This window comes from Acomys russatus, chromosome 22 (genome assembly GCF_903995435.1).
Source record: "Acomys russatus chromosome 22, mAcoRus1.1, whole genome shotgun sequence".
Taxonomy (NCBI): domain Eukaryota; kingdom Metazoa; phylum Chordata; class Mammalia; order Rodentia; family Muridae; genus Acomys; species Acomys russatus.
Genome location: NC_067158.1, coordinates 59,337,878 through 59,364,490, shown reverse-complemented (window position 1 = coordinate 59,364,490; position 26,613 = coordinate 59,337,878). Strand labels below are relative to the sequence as shown.

General features: G+C 39.4%; 1 protein-coding gene across 1 annotated transcript in view; it reads right to left on the bottom strand.

Moving 5' to 3' along the window:
* Window positions 1-26,046, bottom strand: part of Gabrb1 (gamma-aminobutyric acid type A receptor subunit beta1) — a 444,703-nt gene extending 418,657 nt beyond the window's left edge. Inside the window, exons 1-3 of the mRNA XM_051165291.1 lie at window positions 25,638-26,046; window positions 25,379-25,470; window positions 24,886-24,953 (exon numbers count right to left, since the gene is read on the bottom strand). Coding sequence (XP_051021248.1) covers window positions 24,886-24,953; window positions 25,379-25,470; window positions 25,638-25,717 — 240 coding nt within the window. The 5' untranslated portion in view covers window positions 25,718-26,046. The remainder of the gene's footprint in view (window positions 1-24,885; window positions 24,954-25,378; window positions 25,471-25,637) is intronic.
* Window positions 26,047-26,613: the final 567 nt, after the last annotated feature.

The window sequence follows — 26,613 nt, the reverse complement described above, 5'->3', positions numbered from 1 at the left end:
AACAAAATACTCTTTTAAATACATCATAATATAAATCTTATCACTGGAATGCATGTGACCCAGCCTACGGCAGGATTATTTTTCTTTTAATAGGATAATAGATACAAAATATTAAAACACTAAGCACCTAAAACAGACTGGGAGAGACAAAGGCTGGCTGAGACATTGTAAGTGAAAGACTACTTTGTGCAAGAATTTCTGGTCTCTGAGTAGGAATGGATTTCAGACATGTACTGAACTGTGTCTGTTAGGGTCTAGAAACATGGCCCAACTTGTGACAATCATTTGCTGTTCTTTCTAGATCTCTTATTGTGGTATGGTGAGTCCTTTTAAGCTTCAGATTAGCAGAAAATAAGTCATTCCATTTGGGGGGTTTAATTAATACTCAGCACATTATTTATACAAAGTGCATGCTTGTGTAAATGGTTTCTGCTTGGTTACCACTTGAGAGCCTCCTATACCATAACTTGTCATTAAAAAGTACTACCAAATGCTTTCACTCTCAGCTCAGCAAACAGCTGCGTTAATGGAGAACATTTCATTCCAACCTATAATTAAATTTGTCAGTTGAAATCATTCTTTCATTTTGCATTAACCTTTATTTCTTAACATTTTTAAGTTCTCCTAAACCATCTATGTTCCAAATTAAATGTTATACACATATATGTACAGTACCTTTCCTCTACAAACAATTTTAATTGTAGAGCTTTAAAAGAGAGTACTCTTAGATTTTGGTTAATTTAAAAATGTTTATTGGAAATATGGATGTTATTGGCATTTAGAACCTAAATACACATTAGGAAACATCTCACCTCATTTGTCAGTTGAATAATTGAGGGCTCTAGTTGTCCATCATAGTCTAGGTTTTACCACTGTATATGATTTTTAAAAATGAACTACCTTCATATTTGCTATATCAGGTATAAATTGTTATATTAAAGTAGGATAGAGGTGAGGACATCCTATTGAGACTCTAGGTGAGAAAAATATAGGGGATAGGGAAGTAGGTGGATCCAGAGGGTCCTAGAAACCTACAGGAGGAACATTATGATGGGTGGATCTGAGCCCAGGGGTTCTGCTTGATCTAAGGCACCAACCAAGGACAATGCATGCAGTCATCATCAAACCCCTACCCAGATCTAGCCAAGGGACAGAACATTCTCCACAGTTAAGTGGAGACTGGGGACTGACTTTCACACAATCTCTGGTGCCCCATATTTGGCCATGTCCCTTTGTTGGGGAGGCCCAATGGCACTCGGAGGAAGGATAGGGGACTACCAAGAAGAGACTTGATACCCTAGCACCATATTCAGGGGGAGGAGGTCCCCCTCAATCACAGTCATAGGGAAGGGGGATTGGAGTAAAAGTGGGAGGGAGGAAGGAATGGGAGGATGCATGGGATGGGATAGAAAATGAGATGTAATATGAATTATCTTATTTTTCAATAAAAATGTGTTAAAAAATAAATAAAAGTTTGAAACATATTTCCCAGCTAATAATTCTAAAGCAAAACTACATTTTGGTGTGCTTTCCATACCTCAAAATCATAGGCAGAATTCAATCAGGATTTATCACAGTCTTCATGGGCTGCACCTTCTGCTCCTAGAAAAGCATAGCAAATCACCTCACAGCTAACCAGTCTACGGAAAAGAAAGCATCCAAGGGAGCTCTGATGTGATTCATCTAGGAGAGCATGTTGAACTGGCAGGCAGCATGAAACACAAGCCATTCTGCAGCCTGCAGCTGAGCAATTGTCTGCTAAAGTACAGAGACTCTTCCACAGGAGCTGTCCTGCTCTCCTGTGTCTTCTCTCAGCTTTCAATCTCCTCCATCTAAGACTCTCACTTGCACACCCAATAACCTTCTATAGGTGTATAGGACAGGGCAGATAAAGTCAGTAAATGGAGAATCATTTACATCTCATATAAATGAAGAAAGGATTTTTCATTGTTTCTCTATCACATATATGAGTTTATGTTTTTTGTTTTTGTTTTTGTTTTAAGACAGAATCTCATTTGGCTCAAGCTGGGCTCAAACTTTCTATGCTCCATAGGATGACCTTAAATTTTTGATTCATTTGCCTCTACTTCTTGAGTGCTGGGATTATGCAAGTGTATGCTTTCCCATCAGGTTTATATGATACTGTAAACCAAATCCAAAGCTTCAATCATGTAAGGCACGTACTCTACGGACTTAAACTATACTCCAAGCCCATCTGTGGAAATTTTCAATATAAAATTTAAATATGGCTAATTGATCAACCTGAAGGAATTCCTTCAGTATAAAAATTTAATAAAATGTGATTCCAGCACTCAAGGAGGCCAGAGTTTAGAAAAGCACAAAACTGATACACAAGAAGTGATCAGCAAACAGTGAGAGTCTAAATCCTGAATCTCTGGGGGAATTCTAGAGCTCAGGGTCATCAGCTGTGTTTCTGACTCTAGAGTTCTGAGAAAGAACTATGATGCTACACTCTTGTTTCTCCTTTCAGGACACAAAGTCTCATGTCTCTAAACGCTTACAATGGTAGCTGCTGTCTGTTAGTGATTCCAATTCTTTGTATCCTCTAGCTGAAAAGATGTTCTTCACACACAGCTTCTCAACAGCCTAAATCACAGGAGTGGCTCATATTTGGTTGTGGGGATAAATATCAAAGAATACTGAATGTTTGTAGTTTTCAGGCCATTCCAAAGGATTGTGCTAGCAACAACAATGCCCTTGGGATTGAGTACACATTTGACGCAACCACATCTCAGTCCAGCGGTTTCATTGTCTCATGTTTTCTTTCTTTTTGTAAAGTTATCCTTACTTTATCTCAAAGAGTTGCTTTCAGTGTCATTGCCAGTAAATATATCACGAATCCCAGTCTTAAAGCCTTGGTGGAATCCAGCCTGTGACATTGTCCCATGCTAGTCCTCTCCTCACATTTCTTCTGTGATTTCCACCAAAAGTAACTGAATCTACTAAGCTCACCATAGCCCAGCTCCCTCTAACTCCCTTCTTTGGACAATCAACTTTAATTTACAAATAGGATTCTTTTGACACTTACTTACCTCCCAGAGTTACTTTTTAAAAAATATTTTTTATTAATTTATTCTTATTACATCTCAATGGTTATCGCATCCCTTGTATCCTCCCATTTCTCCCTCCCTCCCATTTTCCTTTTACTCCTCTCCCTTATGACTGTGACTGAGGGGGACTAACTCCCCCTGTATATGCTTATAGGGTATCAAGTCTCTTCTTGGCAGCCTGCTATCCTTCCTCTGAGTGTCACCAGGTCTTCCCCTCCAGGGGGACATGGTCAAATATGGGACACCAGAGTTTGTGTGAAAGTCAAACCACACTTTCCACTCAACTGTGGAGAATGTCCTGTCCATTGGCTAGATCTGGGTAGGGGTTTGAAGTTTACTGCATGTATTGTCCTTGGCTGGTGCTATAGTTTGAGCAGGACCTTTGGGCCCAAATCGGCCTATCATAATGTTCTTCTTGTAGGTTTCTAGGACCTTCTGGATCCTTCTACTTTGCCATTCTCCCATGTTTCTCTCATGTAAAGTCTCAATAGGAGGCCCTCCCCTCTGTCCCAGTTTCCTGGTAAGTGAAGACTTTCATGGGACATGCCCCTTGGGCTAGTATGCAGATATAAGTGAGTATATCTTCATAGACATATCAGTTATTTATAGACTAGCCAGTTGTTCTAATCTAAGCACTGGACACATGGAATATACTTGGTAGGGCTTAATTATCAGGAACAAAGGTGATACAATGCAGCTTCTGTCTGCTTCCATCAGGCCAGCTAGATAAAGTTAAATAGTGCATGAGTTAACTGGATGCTCTGAAAGCTGCCTAGAATGGACTCGATATATTGACTTGAAGATTCATAATGTGAGAGTCAAAGAGGAAAGTGAAAAATTGAACAGAAAGGTTGAACGCAACAGATGAAAACAGAAGAACCTTCGGAAACAACAAAAGCTAAGAACAAGATCTGTGCCAGTGGTGAGTTTAAAAATAAGACCCAGCTATTCCACTCCTTGGAATATACCCAGAAGATGCTCCAGCACACAACAAGAAAATTTGCTCAACAATGTTCATAGCAGTCTTATTCATAATAGCCAGAACATGGAAACAGCCTAAGTGTCCCTCAGTAGAAGAGTGGATAAAGAAACTGTGGTACATATACACTATGGAATACTACTCAGCTATTAAAAACAAGGAATTCCCGAAATTTGTGGATAAATGGATTGAGCTAGAAATGATCATAATGAGTGAGTTAACCCAGAAGCAGAAAGAATCAAATGGTATATACTCACTTATATCTGCATACTAGCCCAAGGGGCATGTCCCACAAAAGCCTTCACTTAACCAGGAAACTGGGACAGAGGGGAAGGCATCCTATTGGGACTCTAAATGAGAGATGCATGGGAGAACAGCAAAATAAAAGGATCCAGAGGGTCCTAGAAATCTACAAGTAGAACATTATGATAGGCAGATTTGGGCCCAGGGGTCCCGCTCAAACTAAGGCACCAGCCAAGGACAATACAGGAGGTAAACTTTAAACCCCTTCTCAGATCTAGCCAATGGTCAGAATATTCTCCACAGTTGAGTGAAGAGTGTGATACGACTTTCTCACGTACTCTGGTGCCTCACATTTGACCATGTCCCCTGGAGGGGGAGACCTGGTGGCACTCAGAGGAAGGACAGCAAGTAGCCAAGAAGAGACTTGATACCCTATGAGAATATATAGGGGGACGTAATCCCCCTCAGGAACAGTCATAGGGGAGGGGAATAATGGGAAAATGGGGGGGGAGGAATGGGAGGATACAAGGGATGGGATAAACATTGAGATGTAACAAGAATAAATTAATAATAATAAAAAAAATACTGCTCCTGAATTCTTGACTTGGCCAGCTCTGGTAACTGTATCTTAAGGCACAGTGTGGGATTTAAAAAAACTTGTCTCTAGTATACCTGCAAAACTATGTTAATTTAATGTTCGCGGTGTATATTGTGGATGTACTAACATCTTTTTCTCATTGCATGTATGTGTTTGAGTAGTAGTAGTAGATGACAGATGACAATATAATGACATATCTTGCTTAATTTTTGTCAACTTGACCAAAACTACAGTCACCTCGGAAGATGGATCCTCAGCTGAGGAGCTGCCTCCATTGGATTAGTTTTTTACTATATCGGAAGCACATCTTCTCAATTGCTCACTGTCTACTGTGGGTGGTACTGTCCTTACATTGGTGGATCTGTACTACACAAGAATGGCATCTGAGCAGTCCAGAAGAAGCAAGCCAATATGCAGTACCCTTCCAAAGTCTCTGCTTCAGTTCTTGCCTCCAGGTTCCTGCCTGGATTTCCAGTCTTGGCTTTCTTTCATTAAGTTCTATAACCTATAACCTGAAATAAACCCTATCCTGCCCCAATTTGTTTATGGTCTGTGTTTTATCACAGAAAAAAAAAACAAATTCAGTGTATATTTGCCATAATATATAGTATTCACCTACGAGTTTGCACCCTAACAGAAAGTGTTGTGTAAAATCAGAATAAGAATCATGTCTTACTACTATGATCATGCCAATCAGCGACCTCAAGCCAAGTTTTCACCACATATATACACTTAATGTGCTTATTTGACAAGAAAGAGATCCTAACTTATTCAATATCTATGGATAACCAGATATTCTTTTTCTATGTGGTGGTTTAGTTATTTGCTATGTATAACTAACTACATGTTGCTACCCTTTTTGAGAATTAAGGTAATCAGCACCACTCATTCATCATGCCCTATTGAGAGTTCAGTGCTTCCTCTGGGGTTGAAGGAGATGCCTGGGGAGTCACTTCTGGTTCCGATTTCCTGTTGCTTTTGAATTCTACCATTCTCATTTTGGCTATCATGGCTGTTCTCTTCGCATGCTCCATGATCACCGTATATGGAGCTCATAAAACCACCCTATCAAAGTGCTTGTGGTTTGTTTTAATAACAGATTTCACTGAAGAAGTGGAGAAGTAATGGCACCTTAGGTCACAGTATTAAACATCAGATTAAATAATAAAAGCACTCTTGTGATGTAGCCACTCTAATACTGAAACGTATTTGCTGAGAATCTTAAACTCCTTCCTATTATTCAGCTGTGAGATCTCTCTGCCTTTTTCTTTGGTTTCTTCATTTCTGTTTCACCCTCCATTTCTCTTATATTATTATGTACAGAATTATAGCCATTTACTCATTTTAGCCTTATGTCATTTTATATCCCCAGGGATATACATTTCTTCCAAAGAAAAGGGAAGTCATTCTGTATTTTCTTCTTTGGTACTACTCAACTGGAAGTCATAAAAATATCAGTCTTCCCTTACTTTCTCTCTGACAGTCTCAGGAGAGGAAGGAGCAGCCTTAAGGAATAATACAGTGATATGCTTATATATTATTATACTTCCTGAGGAAAAAGGGAAGATTCAGAAGATTCAAATGAGCTCATATGTCACTGTTTTACACACAGACACACACACACACACACACACACACACACACACACACACACACACACTAAAACAAGAATATTATCAGAGAGAATACACAGAAAGCCAGAGCCAGAACCCATGGTGGGCAAGTGACAGCCAATTTACTTTTTAATATATTTGTTTTGTAGAGAGGTAGGTAACCAGTGAAATCCAATCACTACTATATTAAGGATACATAAGAAATAAGATAGTGGAATGTAAGGAAAATGAAACCAGGACAGGAACTGTCCATGGTGCCTAACAGTGTTGTAATTGGAATTTGTTTCTCATTCATGTTATAAGAATGTAACCCTATGAGCATATACAGGGGGAGGAAGTCCCGCTCAGTCACAGTCATAGGGGAAGGGAGTAAGGGAAAATGGGAGGGAAGGAGGAAGGAATGGGAGGATACAAGGGAGGGGATAACCATTGAGATGTAATATGAATAAATTAATAAAATAAAAAAATAATACTAAAATAAAATAAAAAAAGAATATAAGAAGTCAGGAGACAGAGTGATAGAGTTGGCATTTGTTTTTAATTAACTCCAGAATGCAAGGGAGAAACAGTGACAATAATCTACAAATAGCAGTTTGTTAATAAAGCAGCATTGAACAAAGATGGTAGTCGAGTATCTATAAAATCTATGCACAAACACAAAATTCACCTGGCCTACAAGATGTGCAGGGAAAAATTAGAAAAGATATAGCAGAGATTGAGGAGATGTCCAACCAATGCCTGGCCCAACCTAAAACCCACCCCATGGGAGAGAACCAACCCCTGACACTGTTAATGATACTTTGCCTTGCTTACATATAGGAGTCAAGCAGAGACGTCCTATGAGACACACCATCCAGCAGAGCCTCAGAACAGATGCTGAGACACATACCCACACATTGGGCAATGCATAGGGAGCCTTGTGAAAAAGTGGGGGGAAGGAGAAAAGGACCTGGAGGTAACAGAAACTTCAAAAGAAGATCAACGGAGCCAACTAACCAGGGTCCAGAGGGGCCTGCTGAGACTGAAGCACCAACCAAGTACCTTGCATGGACTGGACTTAGGCCCCATACAAAGATGTAGCTTATGGGCAGCTCAGGCTTCATGTGGGTCCCCTAGTAGGGGAGCTTGGGCTGTCTCATGTCATGCCTCTGACATGGACTCTGTTGCCTGCTTTTCAATTACTTCTCCCTGGCAGGACTGCCTTATCAGGCCACAGGGGAAGAGAACATTCTCAGTCCCTATGGACTTGATGAGCTGGGGTGGATAGGAAGAGGGGCTTTCCTTTTCTGAGGAATAGAGGAGGGGGAGGCAGAGAGGGAGGGAGGGTAGGAGTGGGAGGTAAAGGGGATGAGACTATAACCAGGGCTAAAGTGAATAAATAAACAAACAAGAGATTTATGTTGGCATTTATTTCCCCCTTTTACATGGAATTTCCACAAACTTTAGAGAGTTCTAAGTGTGGGGGGGGGAGGGAGAGAGAGAAAGTGTGTCAGTAACTCCATCCTTGACTGGCTGATACGGTTTTTCTATTTTACTAAGTCTTCAATAAAATCAGAAATTAAATGAGTTCAGAAGGTACAAAATAATATATTGGTCTGATGATTTCAATTATGAATGTCATTCTAAAATTATAAATTTTCATACCTCAGTGAAACCCACAATGCAGTATGACTAAAATTATAACTTTCCTTGGAGCTCACTTTGTATTACCCTCCTCCATCCTTAAGACCGTAACATATCTTTGAACCAAAGGCAATACAATTTCTGACATTCTAGAGGCATGTGTGCCATAACTTGTGTGGAACTGATCCTTGGAGAAAGTGCATACACACAGCTAAATGTGTCCTTGTTAAAGAACCAGCTGACACATGAGAACATGTTACAATCTTCAGCTGTGAAGGAAGTACACAATGATAACTCCCAGTGAGCATTGTGTCATATTTAGTATCAAAAGAAGTAAATATAAAAGATTGCAATGGCCTTAGCAGAGTTGATGATTTCTTCAGTAGCTCAATTCTGTATCTTTAAAAATAAATAGTAGTATATTTCAAAAAAGTGTTTTCTTCTTCTGAATTCTACTTTATAAATACATTGTTAATTTGCAATAAATTCCTAAGCCTTTTCATCTCTGAAGAACCAAGACAAATGATTGCTACATATCTATTGTCATTGTTCTGAGGCAAAATAAAGATTTTTAATAAAATATTCCTCTATGAGGCATGGAAAAAAAATATATTTGCTATAAGCTCCATGAAAATAATAACCCCCTATTTTAACATCAAGATACCATCCGCATTTTGTAATAGAACTTTCCCATTCTGAAAGGACAATGGAGAAATGATTGAGCGTTTACATGCCCTTGCTTTACTTTTCTTTCATTGTTCACTGGAAAAATATACAGAAAGGCTACTTACCCCTGACCCTTCCTCATATGTGCCTCAAAAATTGGCAGACATGCTTCTGCCCTGCTCTGGCTGCTGAATGGTCCCTTTAGAGAACTCTAGTGCAGAACACTGGTGGAAATTTTGAGTTTAAAAAAACCCTTAATTTTAAATTTGATATGTCATTCTCTTGGACTTAAACCAATCACTCATAAAAGCAAAGCCAACCAGACAAATATCCTAGTATTGATTTTATGGCCCACAACCTCAATACAAAGGGAGAAACATGAAGGACCTGGCTATAGCACACACCCTCTTCTCCTTGAGAGTCTTGGTTTTCTAGGCATTGGGTCAAGAAAGAAGAGAGAAAGCAACCCTGGGCAAAATTTGGAGCAAGAGGAGTAAGAGCTGTTTCCTTGCTTAGGTTTAATCTGCAATCAGAGCTTGATTCTTTGGGGTAGGACTATCTGGCCCTTCACTTTAGAGGAATAGTAAAAGATCTTGTTGTTAAAGAGTATAGTTTAGACAAAAGCGGCCTCTGAAATAGAAAATGCATTATAAACCTGACATGCTAGAGCTTTAGATTCAGCCCCATCATAAATCAGCCTTTCTATGCCATGTTTGATCTGTGAAAGGAGAATCTAACTATACCCATTGCAGGTGGCTCGCATAAAAATGAACATAAAAGATATATCCTGATGCCTGATATGTAGACCCATTCAGTATAGTTGAGTAGATATTTCTACTCTTAACATTAAAGGTTGCTTTTTTCTTGTCCTAAATACAAAAGTATGTAAAGAGTTGAAGCAATTGTGTCAGATTTAAATTCAATAAATCAGATTCAGCCACTCTTTGTGTGAGGCACTTACCAGGCACAGACCCAAGGTCTTCTCGCCATCAGGTCCCCATGTCATTTAAGAGCTTAACAACAACTCTGTATCCTCTAACCTAGTTACCTGGAGGCTCAGTAAAAGAGCTATGTCTTTGCCTTAGATACCTTAAGTGGTATTGCCCTGTAATGTTAAAAAGAAGTTGCTTGTTCCAGAAAGAGATTGGATTAATAATGAATGCTCAAACAAGTACCTAGTCTCTCCCTGTGAATATGTGAAAATTGTGGAAGAAAATAATCTATTATCTATTGTAGTGGAGGTGATGGAGATGACTGAATTCTTAAGATCTTACTTTTCATTTGTAACTATCAAACAGAAGTCTCGGGACTTGATATTTCTCTATTAGAAGGAATGGCAAAGAAATTTTTCTTTTTGTTCTTTCTTCTGCCTTTTTTTCCAGAGCTTCCCTGTAATGCCAAGTAGGGCAGATATAATTATGCTTTCTTCTCCCAAGGCTTTCTAAGGAAGAACGCTTCCTGGGTACTCTTAGAGCTCCTTCCAGCACCATCTCATTACAGTCAAGATACCCTTCTTGTGCCCAATCTAATCCTTCCTTCTTCCTTCAAGTAATGGTTCTCTCACAAAGAACTCAAAGGACTAGATACTGACACCTCATATCTTGCACACAATAGGTCCAGTGTGACTTAAATCTACAAAAGGATAAAGTACTTCCATAAGCTTAAAGACATTGGCTGAGCTATTCTTTGATTATTAGCAAAATAAAAACGAACGCTAACACATTCCCTCCTAGAATCAATTTTCTTCCTAAGTGCTCACCATGTTTACTGACCTTTGCTTGAAGGTTTGCCTATGCTGTGGAACTCTGATATTACCACATAGCGTAAACATGCCCAGTCTTGTCAGAAAATGAACCTATATAGTCTATAGAGGAATACAGTAAGTCCTATAATTTGCAACAGCCCTTTAGAGTTTCTGCCAACTGTAAAGTTAGCAAAGCTCCAAGTAAAAGAAAGTGAACTTATGTTTTATTTGTTCAGTAACCTAAAGTCATGTATAAATTTCTCTTGGGTTATATCATCCATTCTACATCATTTTGTTGTTGATATTTATTTGTATTTAAAATATATTAACAGTACCTGGCAAGCTGTATGTTTTTAGCAAGTGGGAGGATGATGATAATGATTATGATAGATTGAATTTTTATCACTTAAAAGCTGTAAAATGGAGCCCAATACTCAATGTGATGGTATTTGGAGATGAGTCCTTTGGGATATGATGGGTCCTTAACTAAAGAGCCCTTACAGATGACACCAAGAGAAACCAGAGGTCCTTACTCTTCCCATGTGAGAGAACATACCAAGAGAGCCAGAAATTATCCCTCTCATACAAGATGCTAAATCTAATGGCACTGTGATCTTAGACTTCATCATATACCTCCATATTAGACACTTTGTTACATCATCTTCCAAGCATGAAGGGTGCAAGGATGATGTAGAATATTATACTTTGGGATAACCCTGCCCACTCCCTAAAATGTCTACTTAGTACTAAGAGATTTATGTACTTGGTCTCAGATTTAACTCATCACTGAAGAAAACACATATTCCCAATTTCAAGAGAAATCTAGATTTTTAAATGGCGCTTGGCAATATAAGTCTTGGCTTCCCTAGGAGAGTTGCTGGCTTACACATATTGACCCCAAGCAATTCTTAATTGTGTCCACATTATTCTCAGAACTATATATCTGGCTAATAAATTATATGGCCACTATACAGCAAATGCTAATGAAACTGATCTTGTAATAAAAAGATAAAACTAAAAATTGATGATTGAACCTGGGCTTTGGTCCATAGACTAAGCCCATGGACACCCTTAGTCCATTTCCCCTGCACATTGGGGAATTACACAAAATATGCATTTAAGAAAATTATAGGGAGATACTGTACTGATTTAAATTTTGTTTAAGTTTTAGACTAAGTTTTTTTTCCCAGAGCAAGAACCCAGAGAAAATCATCAGGAGATAAAACGAGAGAAATCCTATTCACTCCCCTACTAGTTCTCACCAAGAAGTTTCACAATTAGAAATACTGTGAATTCCAAATGGATGATGAAATGACATCATAAAACAAAAATGCAATTCATTATACCTAATGTGATTTGGTGTTATTCTTGTCCCTAAATTTGAAATAAAAGCATTTATTATAAGCTTTGTATATAAAGATAAAGTGGACTTTCTCATGTACTCTGGTGCCTCACATTTGACCATGTCCCCTGGAGGGGGAGACCTGGTGGCACTCAGAGGAAGGACAGCAGGTAGCCAAGAAGAGACTTGATACCCTATGAGCATATACAGGGGGAGGTAATCCCCCTCAGGAACAGTCATAGGGGAGGGGAATAATGGGAAAATGGGAGGGAGGGAAGAATGGGAGGACACAAGGGATGGGATAACCATTGAGATGTAACAAGAATAAATTAATTAAAAAAAAAAGATGTAAAGTGAACAAATTAAAAATAAAAATTAAAAATTAAAAAAAAAAGATAAAGTGCCAGAACTTGATGTTTTTAGTGTTTTACAGTTTACATATCACATATATCTGAGCATATATTTGTACATAGTGTGGTTTTCTTGACAGTCACAGTTTCCATAAACAGGTAGAGCAAATACATTGCATTTATAGAGCTAAGAATCAAAGAATTATAAAAGTCAAGAAACTTATACCTAGGAGTATAAATTGGAATAGAATGTCATTCTGAAATGTTAAAGTGATTAAAGCCATTAAAGCCAGAGGGCTGAGGGTATTGCTGAGTTAGAGGATGTGTGCTTAGCATACACAAGGCACTGGGCTCAATCCCTGACGTCATAGATGTGTTTCAAATGTAACTTGACAGAAGCACATTGAGCAGGAGACAGTTAAGGGAAATATCAAATTAGATTGAGAGTGTCTGGACTTTAATAATTGATCTAGAGCAGTTCCTACTGGCCAATTGACTTAACCATGAGATTAGTAATAATTAAAACTGCAAAATGATATTGCCTTCTCTCTCAGTCAGGATGGATGACTAGGGAGCACAGTTTGATGTGGTGATTTCACATCATAGAATACAAAATTCTGGCAGCAAGCCATCTGCTACAGCAGCACATCTCCAGTAATCCTAGCCTCAGGAAACTGTTTATTCTAGGGAAATGTTTTCAACTAAGTTGGGATTCCGTTCTCTCTTCATACATGTTTTTAAGTCTACGGCCATGAGCAAATCTATCTCTCATTCAAATACCCATACATACTCCTCTATAAAACAGGGATTGGAAAGGAAGAGCATTTTTTTGCCTTTTGTACTTCATCAGGAATGAAAGCTGAAGATATCCACGGCAAATGATGATGTTTGAAGGTGGTGGTTTCCCAATCAGCAAAACATCATATACTGTACTTGCCCCTACCTACTTGACAAGTAGTTTGCACTTTGATCAAAGACTAAGCTTCACAAAGTACAAATGAAAAGGATGAATAGGACATAAGAACTCAGGCAACTTTGCTGCTTGAATTGATGTGGAAGGTCCAGGTGATGGTTATGGAGAAATACGACTGCTTAGGCTGTATTTATGGTAGGCTTGTGGCACTGTTTTTTTAATACAACAGGATACATTGTATCTTGTAACATCCCTAGGGTCATTTCCTTCTACAACATCAGAGAACCACATTTTAAATGCCCTTTTAAACTTGATAACAACACAGTCTGTGAGGGTACCGCCAAAGTCGTGTTTGTGTAGGTAGGTGTGTGTGTGTGTGGAGAGAGAGAGAGAGAGAGAGAGAGAGAGAGAGAGAGAGAGAGAGAGAGAGAGAGAGAGAGAGAGAGAGAGAGGAGAGAGAGGCGAGAGGGAGGGAGATGCGGGAGAGAGAGAGCGAGGGAGAGAGAGAGAGAGAGAGAGAGAGAGAGAGAGAGAGAGAGAGAGAGAGAGAGAGATAGCACTAGACCAGCAAAGACGGAATGTGGTTTTCCTATATTCTTCTCCAAAGTTTTCATACTGTCCCATTTTCTTGCTCAAAATTTCAAAACTTGTGAAGATCACTTCTCATCACAGTAGGTAAAACTTTCACTTGGCAAGTATTCACCTTTGCAGTGAACATTCCTTCTGGACTCAGCTCAGCAGTCGTTTGAACCAGGAACTTTTGTTCTCACCATGATTTCTTTAAGACGTGTTGTATTTTATGGACAACATTGTATGGGAGGGAAATGGGCAGGTAGAAATGTCAGGGGTTAGACTCTCTCATCGGCACTGGATGAGGTAGCTGCTGTGGTACAATTATAAGATATAAGCAATTACACTCTGGATATGGAAGCTTCAAAACAAAATTGAACCTTAATAAAACAAACATAAATTGTAGTAAGAGAGATACATTATAGCCAAAATGGCCAAGCACATTATATGTGTGTGTGTGTGTGTGTGTGTGTGTGTGTGTGTGCGCGCGCACACATGCAAGTGTATGTTGTGTGTAGCATTATAATACATATAATATATCACATCTATTAAGTGCACTTCCTTTGGATTAGATAATTTTTTACTTTATAATCTCATATTTGACAAAATCTTTGACTGTCTTTTGAAATCTAACTTTTCTCATTTAAAAACCCCCCCAGAGAACCCCCTTTACCTGTACTACCTTTTGTGTTTGATTTTCCCTTTTGTCTAAATGCCACTCATGCTGTTGTCATCAATCAAATTATTCCTTAAAAATTTTCTTAAATGTGCCAAGAAATATTGATAGTCTAGGTGCCAGAAAAATGACAATTGAAAAATGAAAAGCAGTGATTAATTTTAAAGCACATTATAAGTTTTATAAATATATACATGTATGTACATTGATCTTTTTCATAAACATATTCTAGATATATGATTATGGTGATGCCATATGATGAGGCTGTTACTATGGAAACAGCTCATGATTCATGATCACCATAAAAAAATTACAGATGAAGTTGTAAGATATACCAGACAGAGAAACCATTAATTTCTGAATTAAAACTATAGATGCTATCACACTAATGATTTTATGACTAAATAGTTATATTATAATCCTAATAAATGTTATCATAAAGTCTTTATAATAGACTAGGAGACTGAAAATATAAAGAATATATTCTGAAATTTCCTGCAGTTTGTATTGTAAGGGAAGAAGATAAGGTTAAAAATTGTCTCATATGAATGATCCCTAAATTATACTAAGTTTATAAAGACCTTTAGAACTCCTGATTATCTCATATGCCCAAGACAGTCTTTCTTTAGCTGAAATCTCTGTAATGTCTATAGAAATTTCTCTACAGATTAAATGTAATTTGTGTGGGTTTTAAAGTTGAGATACATTTGAGTAGGAGAAGAGTTACAGGTAGGAGGAAGAAACAATAGCCACTGACATGAGAGTGTTCCAGGCACAGGTAGGATTTCAAATGAACTGTCTCTATGGAAACAACAAAGGCAATTTCCTTGACTAGAGAATTCTGTACCATTGATTATAAAATAATACATTGCAAGGTGAAAAAAATTTGCCCTGAGTCACGATGTGTTACACTAAGAGACATTATCAAATCTATTCCCCTCCTTTCAGGTCCCATGTAAACTCCTTCAGGTGGTAGTCACCACTTGAAATGTCCCTGACTAACCTGCAACCACAAAAGCAAAGCATCTAACTTCTAATTTTCCCACCTCATATTGAGGGTTACTACTCAACACTCACATCGGCTCTCTGTACAGTGATGTAGCTAGCAGCTACCTAAAACCTCTTTTATTTTGATCTATTTCTCGAGCTGTTTCTTCATTTTTCTCCTTCTAAGGTAAACAATGAAATGTATGAATAAGTCTTTGCGGTCACATATTTATGAGACCATCTTTTAGGTGGCGGGGCTTCTGGGATCTTGTTTAAAGTCCTATCAAAACGTCAGTTCAGATGTTTCCATTCCTCTGCAAAGCTCCCAGGAGTCACTTTTAATTTCCTGGCAGGTAAGCTTCGTTTCTGAGGGCACACTGCCACTCTCACTTGCACTGTCTTTATTCTCAGTCTCATCTCATCACCAGATGCTGCGTCTACAATGGCTCACACTGCTCTCATGCAATTGCACATCGAAGCACAATGTTCCAGAATGCCTGAATCACTTTCAGGATGCAGTGGAGAAGAGCACAGATGCTGTGTAAGTGGCTTTCCCACAGCTCCCCTCTCCCTTCCTTTAGAAAAACAACTGAAGTGGAGTACAGAGTTCTCTTCTCTGGAAGAGGTTAAGAAGTATACGCTAAATTCTTTCAAGGTTCTACCCGCCCAGGATACTTCATGCTGTTTCAGGCATGGCTTCCTATTCATATACCTTTCCTTTTGCTTGGAAGGTTCTTCTTTGCATTTTTAGCCTACTCAAAATTGCGAGTGACTGTTTCTCTTCTAGATTCATTCCAGTCATAGACTCCTTATGGTGTCTTAGAAATTATTTCTTTGTGCTCCAGGGAGATCTCATGCATACAGGCATCTATCAAAGAATCCTTTACATTGCTTAACCATAACTGTGTTATTATATATTTTCCTCCAAACCTCAAAAATCACTAAGAGTCTGGACCTAGTTCTAGTGTCATCTCTGTTCTGGACTCTATTCAAGATGTGATAAAGGACTAAATGTTTGGTACATGAATAGAAACACTCAATCAAGATAGTTATCAATGTTTCAAAAACCTTCTTAGGGAAAAATTTCCATGCTTCAAAATTAGAACTTAAAAAAACAAAAACCACATAAGCTGTATAATGGGCATAAAGTCCCCCCTTGTTATTCGATTAATTAAAAGAGTGCTTTTAGAAAAATTCCCTTTAATCTTACATTCAAATACAATAGCAGGTTTTACTGGGGATGTGATTGGTGAGTGATAATATACATTGATCCTCTTGGTAGGTGTTTGATGATCTTAATAAGGAATAACTGGCTCACGGCAGATGAAAATGTGACCAGCCTCCCCACAAGTTATTGCTACTGGTGGGAATCAATTGTTCATGAAGCACACATGACAGGCACGTCGTAACAGATGATGGAAGGCTGCTATGAATATCCCATTCAATAGAGAAGTTAGGGGACTTCAGGAAATGCACAATCGGCTGAAAACAAATGTGCTCTAAGACCAGTCCTAGTCTTAGGGAAAATCGAATTCAGTGTTTTCTAGGATCATAGAGGAAAAATATACTAATAGTTAGTCTACTATCCACATGTACCAACTTATCTTCCTGTTATTACCAAGGATAACTAGGATATTTGAGCCCATTTCTGAAACGTAAGCCAGGAGAAACATTTAAGTTCGTTTTACTTTAAAAGCATCTTAACTTCCTGATAAAGCAGCAATTCATTCATGTATGAATGCTGACGATGCTAGCAGATGCTTAGGACAGCAGCTCTTCACCTGGGGTCACATATCACATATCCTACTTAGCAGATGCTTACATACAATTCACAACAGTAGTAAAGTTACAGTTATGAAGTAGCAAAAGATAATTTTATTGTTGAGGACTACCTCAGCACAAGGAACTGTATGAAAGGGTTGCAACATTAAGGACTTTGAGAACCATTGGCTTAGGGGAAACAGTAAAGAAAAAAGCACCAGAAACAATTGGAAGTGACACTGAGATTCAGTTCAAAGAAACACTGAGGAAGGATTTTAGGGAAATTAGATAAGCCCTTCCAGTCATGTAAGTCTTGGTGGGGGAAGGAGCAGACCAGTTGATTTCTATTCCATATCAAGTGCTGAAATGTGAGTTTGGTAGCAACAGGGGGATATTTCCAGCAGGAGTAGAGTGGATAACAGCAGATTAAAAATACCTAGAAATTAGGGGTTGTTTTTACTTCAGTGTTCAGCACAGTATAAATTAAGCATCAATCAAGTCTTGAGTATGACCACTGACCCAGAATTTCTTGCTAATGTCTTTGTAGATATATTAAGGAAGAAAAGGTTGGATGATAATCTCATGACTGATCAAAATATTGCCTCATGACGGCACCAGCCACCCATCTCACTCTATCGTTCCTGAGGTGTTCCCAGGAGGCTATCAGAGCTTCCAGTCTGTAACAACCCAACAACAGCATGTGGATTGGCTCGCTGACCAGGAGAACTGAATGGAGCAATACAGTATCTAACAGTGGAATAAAATGAAGTAATTCTTTATTCTGATGGTGTCTAAATTCTTTAAGGACAGGGATTTTAGGATATTTGAACTTAAAGGGCTTTAACAGACCTATGACTTGATTCGTTTTTACAGCAGAACTTGCTAATTTCCAGAGAAGAAGAAGAAATCCACACTCAAGTTCCCAAAGTCAATCCTAGCAGCACTTTAAACCCTTAAGTGTTAGTAGCTTGGCGACTCAGAAGCAGCCATTGGGACACACAGCCTGCTTTAGATTTTTTAAAAGTTAACCATTTTACAGTGATAATAGCCCCTCCCCCTCTCTTCCCAGTCCTTCACTCACACCCCCTTCTCCCTCCCCTCTCAACTTCTTTTCAGAGAAGGGAAAGGTCCTAAGGAGTACCAACCCACCTCAGCACCTCAAGTCACAGCAGGACTAAGTGCATCCTTTCCTGCTGGGGCCAGACAAGGCAGCCCAGCTAGATGAGGGTAGAGAGCTGTGTGGAGGGGAACAGGGATGGAGATGTTTGATTTCAGATTTTTCAACTGCTCTCATGTGTCTCAGTCTGGCCTGAACTTGCAATGTACCCAAACATCTGATCCCTCTGCCTCCACCACTTCACTGCCGCCATTATAGACATGTGTCATGACGCTCAGGTTTTGTGGTCCCAGGCAACCAAACTTGGCTTTCTACATGTTAGGCAATCACTCTGTAGATCTATTCATGAGCTACATTCCTAAGTCCTGGTTTCAAATTTTGACTTTTCCATTTACCAGCCCTGTCGTTTTGGAGCTCAATTTTAAATTTCTCTCATCCTGTGCTTCTCTGTGTCTTAGCTTCAGTTTCTCAGTCTATAGTGAGAGATGAGAATTGCATACCTTTAAACCAGAGTTAAATAAGCAATTAACTTCAAATTTATGGAAAATATATTGTGCATATGGGTATTATCCAATAAATATTCTTATTTATTTTCACTATATTTCATACTTTAATGCCCAATCTGGTCTTGTAATTCTAAAATTGCTGACTTTCATATATGAACGACAACATTTTAAGATGTAGATAATCTGATTTTAATGTGATTTAAAGCATAAAATACCTGTTATCTCCAAACAGATAGCCAAAGCAAACAGTTTCTCTCTCAGATAGTATATTCTAGTGCAGAGCCTGAGAGGGTCCCTGTTGAGTTCTCACATAAGAGAAAGGGGTGCTAATTTGTTTATCTGCTGGTGTGTATGTATTCCAGCTTTTAATTGTTACTATTTGCTCCATTTCCAAAGGAAATTTTATGATATCCCAAGAGAATTTATTGACAGCAGCAAGAATATATTTGGGCTATTTTTAACACAGCTGTTGCTAGCTGTTTGGTAGAGGAAAACAGTTTTGGTATTCAGTATTTTGAAGAGTGAAAGTAAATGCTATTCTATAAAGGTAAAGGACGGAATTGTTGACTATTGGGCTTAGCAGACACCCCCCCCCAACACACACACACCCACTTAGCACTATCTGGTAACAAGTATTGATACAGGAAGATACCAGGCTACACTGAACCACATCCTCCATGCTCTTGTCTTTGCATCTTGTTTATCTTTAATTATAAAACTATTCTTCCCTTTGAGGACAGCTACTTAATAGATTAATTAGAAAGTAACTTCAAATTTAATGTGAGATCTGGACACACTACTATTCCTAGAGAAAATTAAGAGGGAAAAAGTTTGCTTTTAAATATAATACTAGAATAATGTCTTCAATTTTGATATTTAAAGTACTGTCTGTACACTAGCAATTGGCATCTTGCAAGAGAAACATAAAATATCAGACCCTTCCCCCGTGCCAAATGTCAGATTCAGAATTTGTATTTTATGAGCCTCAGGGTGACTTAGGTATGCCTTTAAGATTAAAAAACTGGGACACAGAGAAAGAAGGATTATTGCAGAGAGAAATTCTTACAGGTGGCTCTTGTCTTGAGTCGCCATGGTGACGGCAATTAAACATAACTGGAGGATATACCAAGAGCCTATAGTGTCTAATATTAAAATAGCAACAACACAGACTATAAATAGATATCTATTCAGTTTAATTTATTTTTCTGCATTATTTCTAAAATTGTGTCTTTTTTTTTTCTTGTCATTGTGGATACTATTTGTGATTCCTATATGCCCGTTCACATCTGCAGAAGAGTGAAGGCAGGAGCAAGGCTACTTCTTATTAGAAATGACTGGTACTGTGTCTGAGTTTGAGTCAGAGATCTCCATGTATGGTCCTCTGCATGTGGGCACTTAGATTCTTGTATCTTTAGCTTGATGAAAGAAATTGTATTTAGAATTGCTTCTTTTTTAAATTTGATTTTAATTTTATTAATTTATTCAGATTACAACTCAATTGCTATTCCATCACTTGTATCCTCTCATTCCTTCCTCTCTCCTGCTTTCACCCTATTCCCCTCCCTAGATCTTAGACCTAGGGGGACCTCTTACCCCATTATATGGTCATAGGCTATCAAGTCTCATCTAGGTAGCCTGCTTATTCTTTCTTTGAGTGCCATCAGGCCTCCTCACCAAGGAGAGGTGGTCAAATATGGAGCACCAGAGTTCATGTCAAAGTCAGTCCCCACTCTCCACATAAGTGTGGAGAATGTCCTGTCCATTGGGTAGATCAGAGTAGGGGTTTGATGTTTACTATTGTATTGTCCTTAATTAGTGCAATAGTTTGAGCAGAAACCCCTGGGCCCCGATCCACCCATCAAGATGTTCTTCTTGTAGGTTTCTAGAACCATCTGGGTCCTTCTATTTCCCCATCTCCTATATTTCTCGGTAGGATGTCCTCATATCTATCCCAATCTCCTGGTAAGTGAAGACTTTCATAGGACGTGCCTTTTGGGCTAGTGTCCAATTATAAGTAAATATATACCATGTGAGTCTTTCTGCTTCTGGGTTAACTCACTCATTATGATCATTTATAGTCCCATCCATTTGTCCACAAATTTTGGGATTTCCTTGTTCTTAATAGCTGAGTAGTATTCCATAGTGTAAATGTACCACAGTTTGTTTATTCATTCTTCTACTGAGGGACATTTAGGCTGATTCCAGGTTCTGGCTACTATGAATAAGGTTGCTATGAATATGGTTGAGCATATGTCCTTGTTGTGTGGTGGAGCATTTTCTGGGTATATTCCAAGGAGTGGAGTAGCTGGGTCTTGAGGAAGCCCTAATCCTAGTTTTCTGAGAAAGCGTCAGATAGATTTCCAAATAGAATTGCTTCCTGATGATTGCTCCTAACTCTTGCATGACAAGCACAGATGATTGTGAAATTAGAACAGAAAAGCTTAGCTCCTTTGTTGTTTACAGGAAGCATCATGTTTCACTAAGACACTACTCAAAGAGAGGACTTTTGTGTGCTACTGACTCTTTTATTAGGGAGATGGTAGTTACTTTATGACTTGTTGCCAGGAGCCCTTACCTCCTTGCATTCTACCCGCTTCTTGTTCTAGTTAGCCATGTACCTCATGTATGTGTGTGTAGTGCTTCATAGAATTTCTAAAAGTATAAAGATTTGGAGGGTTTATTGTACAATAAATGGAAACTGTAGTGGCTTTTTTTCTATATAAGAGTTTTGAAAATAATAACTATGTGGTTACTGTCACATCACCAGAAAGTCTATAATGAGAAAAAAAAGCCTTTCTTTTTGAGCCAGTAATAATTAATGCCTTTAAAGGAGTCTTTCTCTCAATTATATATACATATACACACACATACATACATGTCTTTCTACATTAGAATTATTCGAAAGGTTTTTTGTTTGCTGCTCAGAACTAATGAATTATTTTTCTCATATTTTACTTAAATTAATTTGTAACTAAAACATAAAAATATATCAACCATGAACAATAATGTATTAATAAATCTTAGGGTTTCTGATAGATAGTCTTTGCCATATGGTTTTCTTTTCTTTTCTTAATTCTGGAACATCATTTCATATCCTGTGGAACATTAGTCAGAAAGTAGTCCTAATATGGTATTATCCTTCAAAGTGACCAATATTATAAACAAAATTGGAAACATATTTTACTTAGACTAGTACAAAAAAGACAAAAACTAATAGAGCCCTACTTCTACAACCCATTAATTTAATGAATAATTATCATGTCGTGCTCCCAGCCATAGAATGGGTAACAACACTAATGACCAAAAATGTGAAAATTAGCAATGTTGCAGTAATGGATTTACTTACATTCTTATTAACTACTAGTTGTATTATTTTATCATCAGTTCTTATTTTGTTTTCAATTTGTATAATTTTCCTATCATATAATCATATTTAAGTTAGTGCCCATAAAGGTGCAGAAGCATGCTTAATAGCAAGCTACAGGTCCTGCTTCCCAAAGACCATCAGTCCTATCGTGCGTCAGAAGCATGTTACAGAGGATTCTAGTCTTGGTAAGGGCTAGGGATGGGCCTAACTGTCTCTGTTCTGTGTGTCCTGTCCTCTGACTCTTCAAAAGAAAACCCCTCTGAATTTCCATTGTCCTTAGTTGTTTCCAGTGTTTTCATTTCAACACATTGCCATCGATAAGACACTAAATTAAAATCAAATCTTATCAGTAGCTCTCATTATTAAAAGGAAAAGAAAGCACAGAGCAAGGTTTCTTATTTTCCAGCTTTCTGCGCCCACTATTCTCCTATGTCTCTGATGTCACAGTGAAATGAAATCAGTATTTTGGTAAAGAGCCTTATCAAAGGCTTATCTACTGAGTGACTGTTAAAAACTACCACATGCACATATCATAGAGCGGAGAGTAAACAGACTGTATGATTCAGTCGTTAGGAGGCGGTGTTCATGCTACAGCACGTACATATGGCCCCTCTCAGCTTGTGTACGACCTCTTTTCAACCGACAAGGCAGAGTTTTTTGTCAAGGTGGTTGCACCTGATATATTCAATTACAGTTTAAAAGAACATAGTATGTATATAGATTGTATGTGTATGTGTGTGTGTATGCTCTATATGCTTCTGTGTGTGGGGTGTGTGTGTGTGTGTGTGTGTGTGTGTGTGTGTGTGTGTCTGTAATTGCTGTTGGGAGTCCTCCTTAGGGCTCTGCAGTTTTGGAAATTTAAGTACTCTATTACAGTGACATAGACCATTGACAGAGGCACAATTTGCCTTCTGGGATTTTAGATCATCTATATTGTAAATGAACTATGGAGATATTTTCAAGATGCCAGATAAGGGATTAAACAAATAAAACAAACGAATGTTACCATAATGAATTTGCATTGACACTAACTGCTAAGCGGGTACATTGTCCAGTGCTTCTGGTGGCATTTGCAGTCAGAGGCCACAGTTCTTGCCACATCTTGTCATGCTGCTCTGCCTATTTGCTAACAGTTGCATTGTGGTAACGGCATGCATGTAAACAGAACATTAGCCTGTTAAAATCTTCGCTAAGTAAAAAAGAAAAAATCCGCTTGTTCATCAAATTTGAAAAAAAAAAGGATTTTCAGTGTAGTAGTCAACAATCCTTGAAAATTATTATTTGAAACATTATATAGTATTTTAAATAGACATTTAAGACAGTGAGAGTTTCAACTCTGCTCCCAAAGCCAAACATTTTATCATTATACCATCCACCGAAAGAAATATAAATGTATTTATTGCTTTATGATATAATCTAAAAGATGAAAAGAAAAATTCTAAAACCTTACATATTACTATAAACAAAGGCCCACTAGGAGTGGGATGAGCAATTCAATAACTGTTACAGACAGAGAAATATCCTAAGTTACTCAGCGTATCTAAATTTCTGTTGCTGCAATTATTTTCCGAATGGAATAAAAATGGCATTTTGTTCTTGTAGAACTAGCTGTTCCCTGGATGGTGGGTTCTAGAAAAGCAACAGGCATTTCCTTCACCCTGAACTCTACAGACTAGAAAGCGGCTTCCCAGGGTGAGTGGTAACAATCAACAGCAGAAGTGGCAGCTATCTTAAATCCCATTTAAGAGAGCCGGGGGGGGGGGGGGGGGGGGAATATGACAGGAAGATGAGTAGAGGGGGAAGGAAGAAGAGAAGGAAAAAGGAAGGAAGGAAGGCAGGGATGGAGGTAGAGAAGCAGGAAGGAAGGAAATAAGGAAGGAAGCGCGGGATGGTGGCAGAGAAGTACAGATCCCTTAGAATTAACGACTTTTATAATCCACCCCTCCCCTGCTACATGTAATTTAAAAACAATACAGTTCTTTTAATCATCAGGTCCCTTTTTTTTTTTTTTTTTTTTTTTTTTTTTTTTTTTTTGTCTAGGTTTCTAGAATAAAGCAAAGCCATATGACTCGACCGATTCTCTTTCAGAACAAAACTTGCCAGCTACAGAATAACAAAACATGAACCTTCGCATGGGTACAGAATGTCCAAAAGCAAGCCTGGGCACTTCTGCTGTTTGCAATCCTGAACTGTTCATGTCAGCCTGTTGCTCCAGCCACACACTGTGTTGGATTCTGTAGTAGGGAGGGGACCCTTGCGAGCCGTGATTGCTTGGTGGCTGAACTGGGTGAGTTGGGGCTCACAGACTGCTGAGGGGAGCTGTGGCGATTGTGAGGGCTGAACCTGGCCAGGTTGTGGCTGCGAACCCTTGGTCCGCGGGACCCCAGTGCAGGCCACCTGGCCGCCGACAGATGGTGCCCTGCACACCCCCACAGGCAGGGAGACCCAGCTAAAGTGAGGCTCAGACTCCGCCCCAGCCAATCCTACGGCGCAACAGCCCCTCTCCCTTCCCCAAAATAGTGCGGAGTACGTCTCCTTCGGAACACCGCAGTAGCCTGTGTGTGTCGAAAATACAAACTGTGGGGCATCGGACAGTGTGTGTACTGGAGTGGGGCGTACGCGTACGCGCGGAGTGGGACCTTGGGGCCCAGGGCCGAGGTACCACTAATGAAAAGCGGAGGAAGGGGGGCGGGGGGGAAGGTCCATTTCGCAACTGCGTAAGCTCGGCCAGCCGCTGAGCCCTTGGGGAGGCCACTCACCATGTTCACTTCCGAGACCATGTCTATGCTGGCAACATCGATCCGCATCCCGACGTCCACCGGGGGCCCTGCCGGGGAGGTGGACCACAGCAAAGACAGTCTTTGAGTGGCTGTGGGCTGAGGGGGGAATGGGGGCCTCCCAGATCTTATTACAGACTTAACAGGCTCCCTCCCTACCCCTTTCCTGTTGTAGGGGACAGACTGAGAAAACAGGTGTGGGCACACGCGTGATGCAGTGACAGTGCAGAGGGTGTGTCGGGTTGAGGAGAGGGACAGCTCAGCCTAAGGATATGTCCACCTGAGATTAGGGATTGCGAGTGTGTGTGTGTGTGTGTGTGTGTGTGTGTGTGTGTGTGTGTATGTGTCAGTGTCCAGGGCGTTTACAGAAATGATAAAATGGGGAAGGGGCGTTATTTCTGACAAAAAAAAAAAAAAAAAAAAAAAGGTGAACTAGGGATGGGTTACAGGTTGAAAAAAAATAATTAAGCATTACCTCCAAAGTCCGGCCGCAAGCGAATGTCATATCCTTTGAGCAGTCGGTCCACTGTCTCTTTCACGTATGACATGTTGCTGGGCTCATTGGAGCTGAAGGGAAGAAGTAGGGACCGTATTCAGAATGAGCACAAACTGCAAACAGACATTAAAAAGATCCAGGCACACCTACCCCCAAATAACAAGATACATGATCCAGCAGTACGGAAAAAAGAAAAACAGCAAGGAAAAAAAGAGAGAAATTGAAGCAGGCAGCTCACCTGTGTGCACAACAGACCATGGCAACCATCACAGGAAAAGAAAGAAGCCCCAAACTCTCTCGATTTTGTACTGTCCACATTACTAACTCTGATGAAAGAATTGTCTTTTCTGCGAAGATTCAAGGAATGCAACTTAGTCGGCCGGCTGGGCAGTAATTCCCGAATGGACTTGCGCATGCGCAGAGGGTACTCACTACCAAAAGACACCTTGTGCCTTGCAAACAATATTCCTAGTAGAACAGGCAACAGATTTCAATCCCTTTAAAGTTCCTGTCTGAGGTGCTCTGCGTTCTCCGGTAGTCGGATACAACCTGCTGTCTCTATGCAGGGGAGCGTTAAGTGCCTGTGTGTGCCCAGTTTTTCTGCGCTGTGGTTTGCTGCTTTTCTTTCTCTCTGTCCTAAAGTGGATTTTTCTTCTCTCTCTCTCTCTCTCTCTCTCTCTCTCTCTCTCTCTCTCTCTCCACCCTCTCTCCTCTCTCTCTCGCCTCTCGCTCTCCTCTCTCTCTCTCTCTCTCTCTCTCTCTCTCTCTCTCTCTCTCTCTCTCTCTCTCTCTCTCTCGTTTTGTAGCTCCTACAACAAAAAGTCCGGAGCCCATTCTCCTATTGCCTATAGAAAAGGAGAGTGCTGGAGAGATGTGGGCTGCAACAGTGGCAAATAGAGAAATAAAAAGAGGAGGTTGGGTTTGGGAGTTTAATAATCTTTTCCTCTTCTGAGGTAACCAGAGTAGCAGCCAGCTTGGAGTAGTGCTTCACTGGATTAGGAGAGGAGGAAATGACCAACGTTTAAATGCACTCCTTCATCAGTAGATTTGGGATGGAAAGTAAAGGAAACCTGGGCAGGGGTGGGGGTGGGGCAACCCCGATCATGAATCCCTTTTCCTAGGGAGATCTTGTAATTTTTAGTAGGCAATGCTTCTTGCTTTCAACTGCCAGCATGGTGACTCTTTTGCTAATCCCTGAATGAACACTGAACATC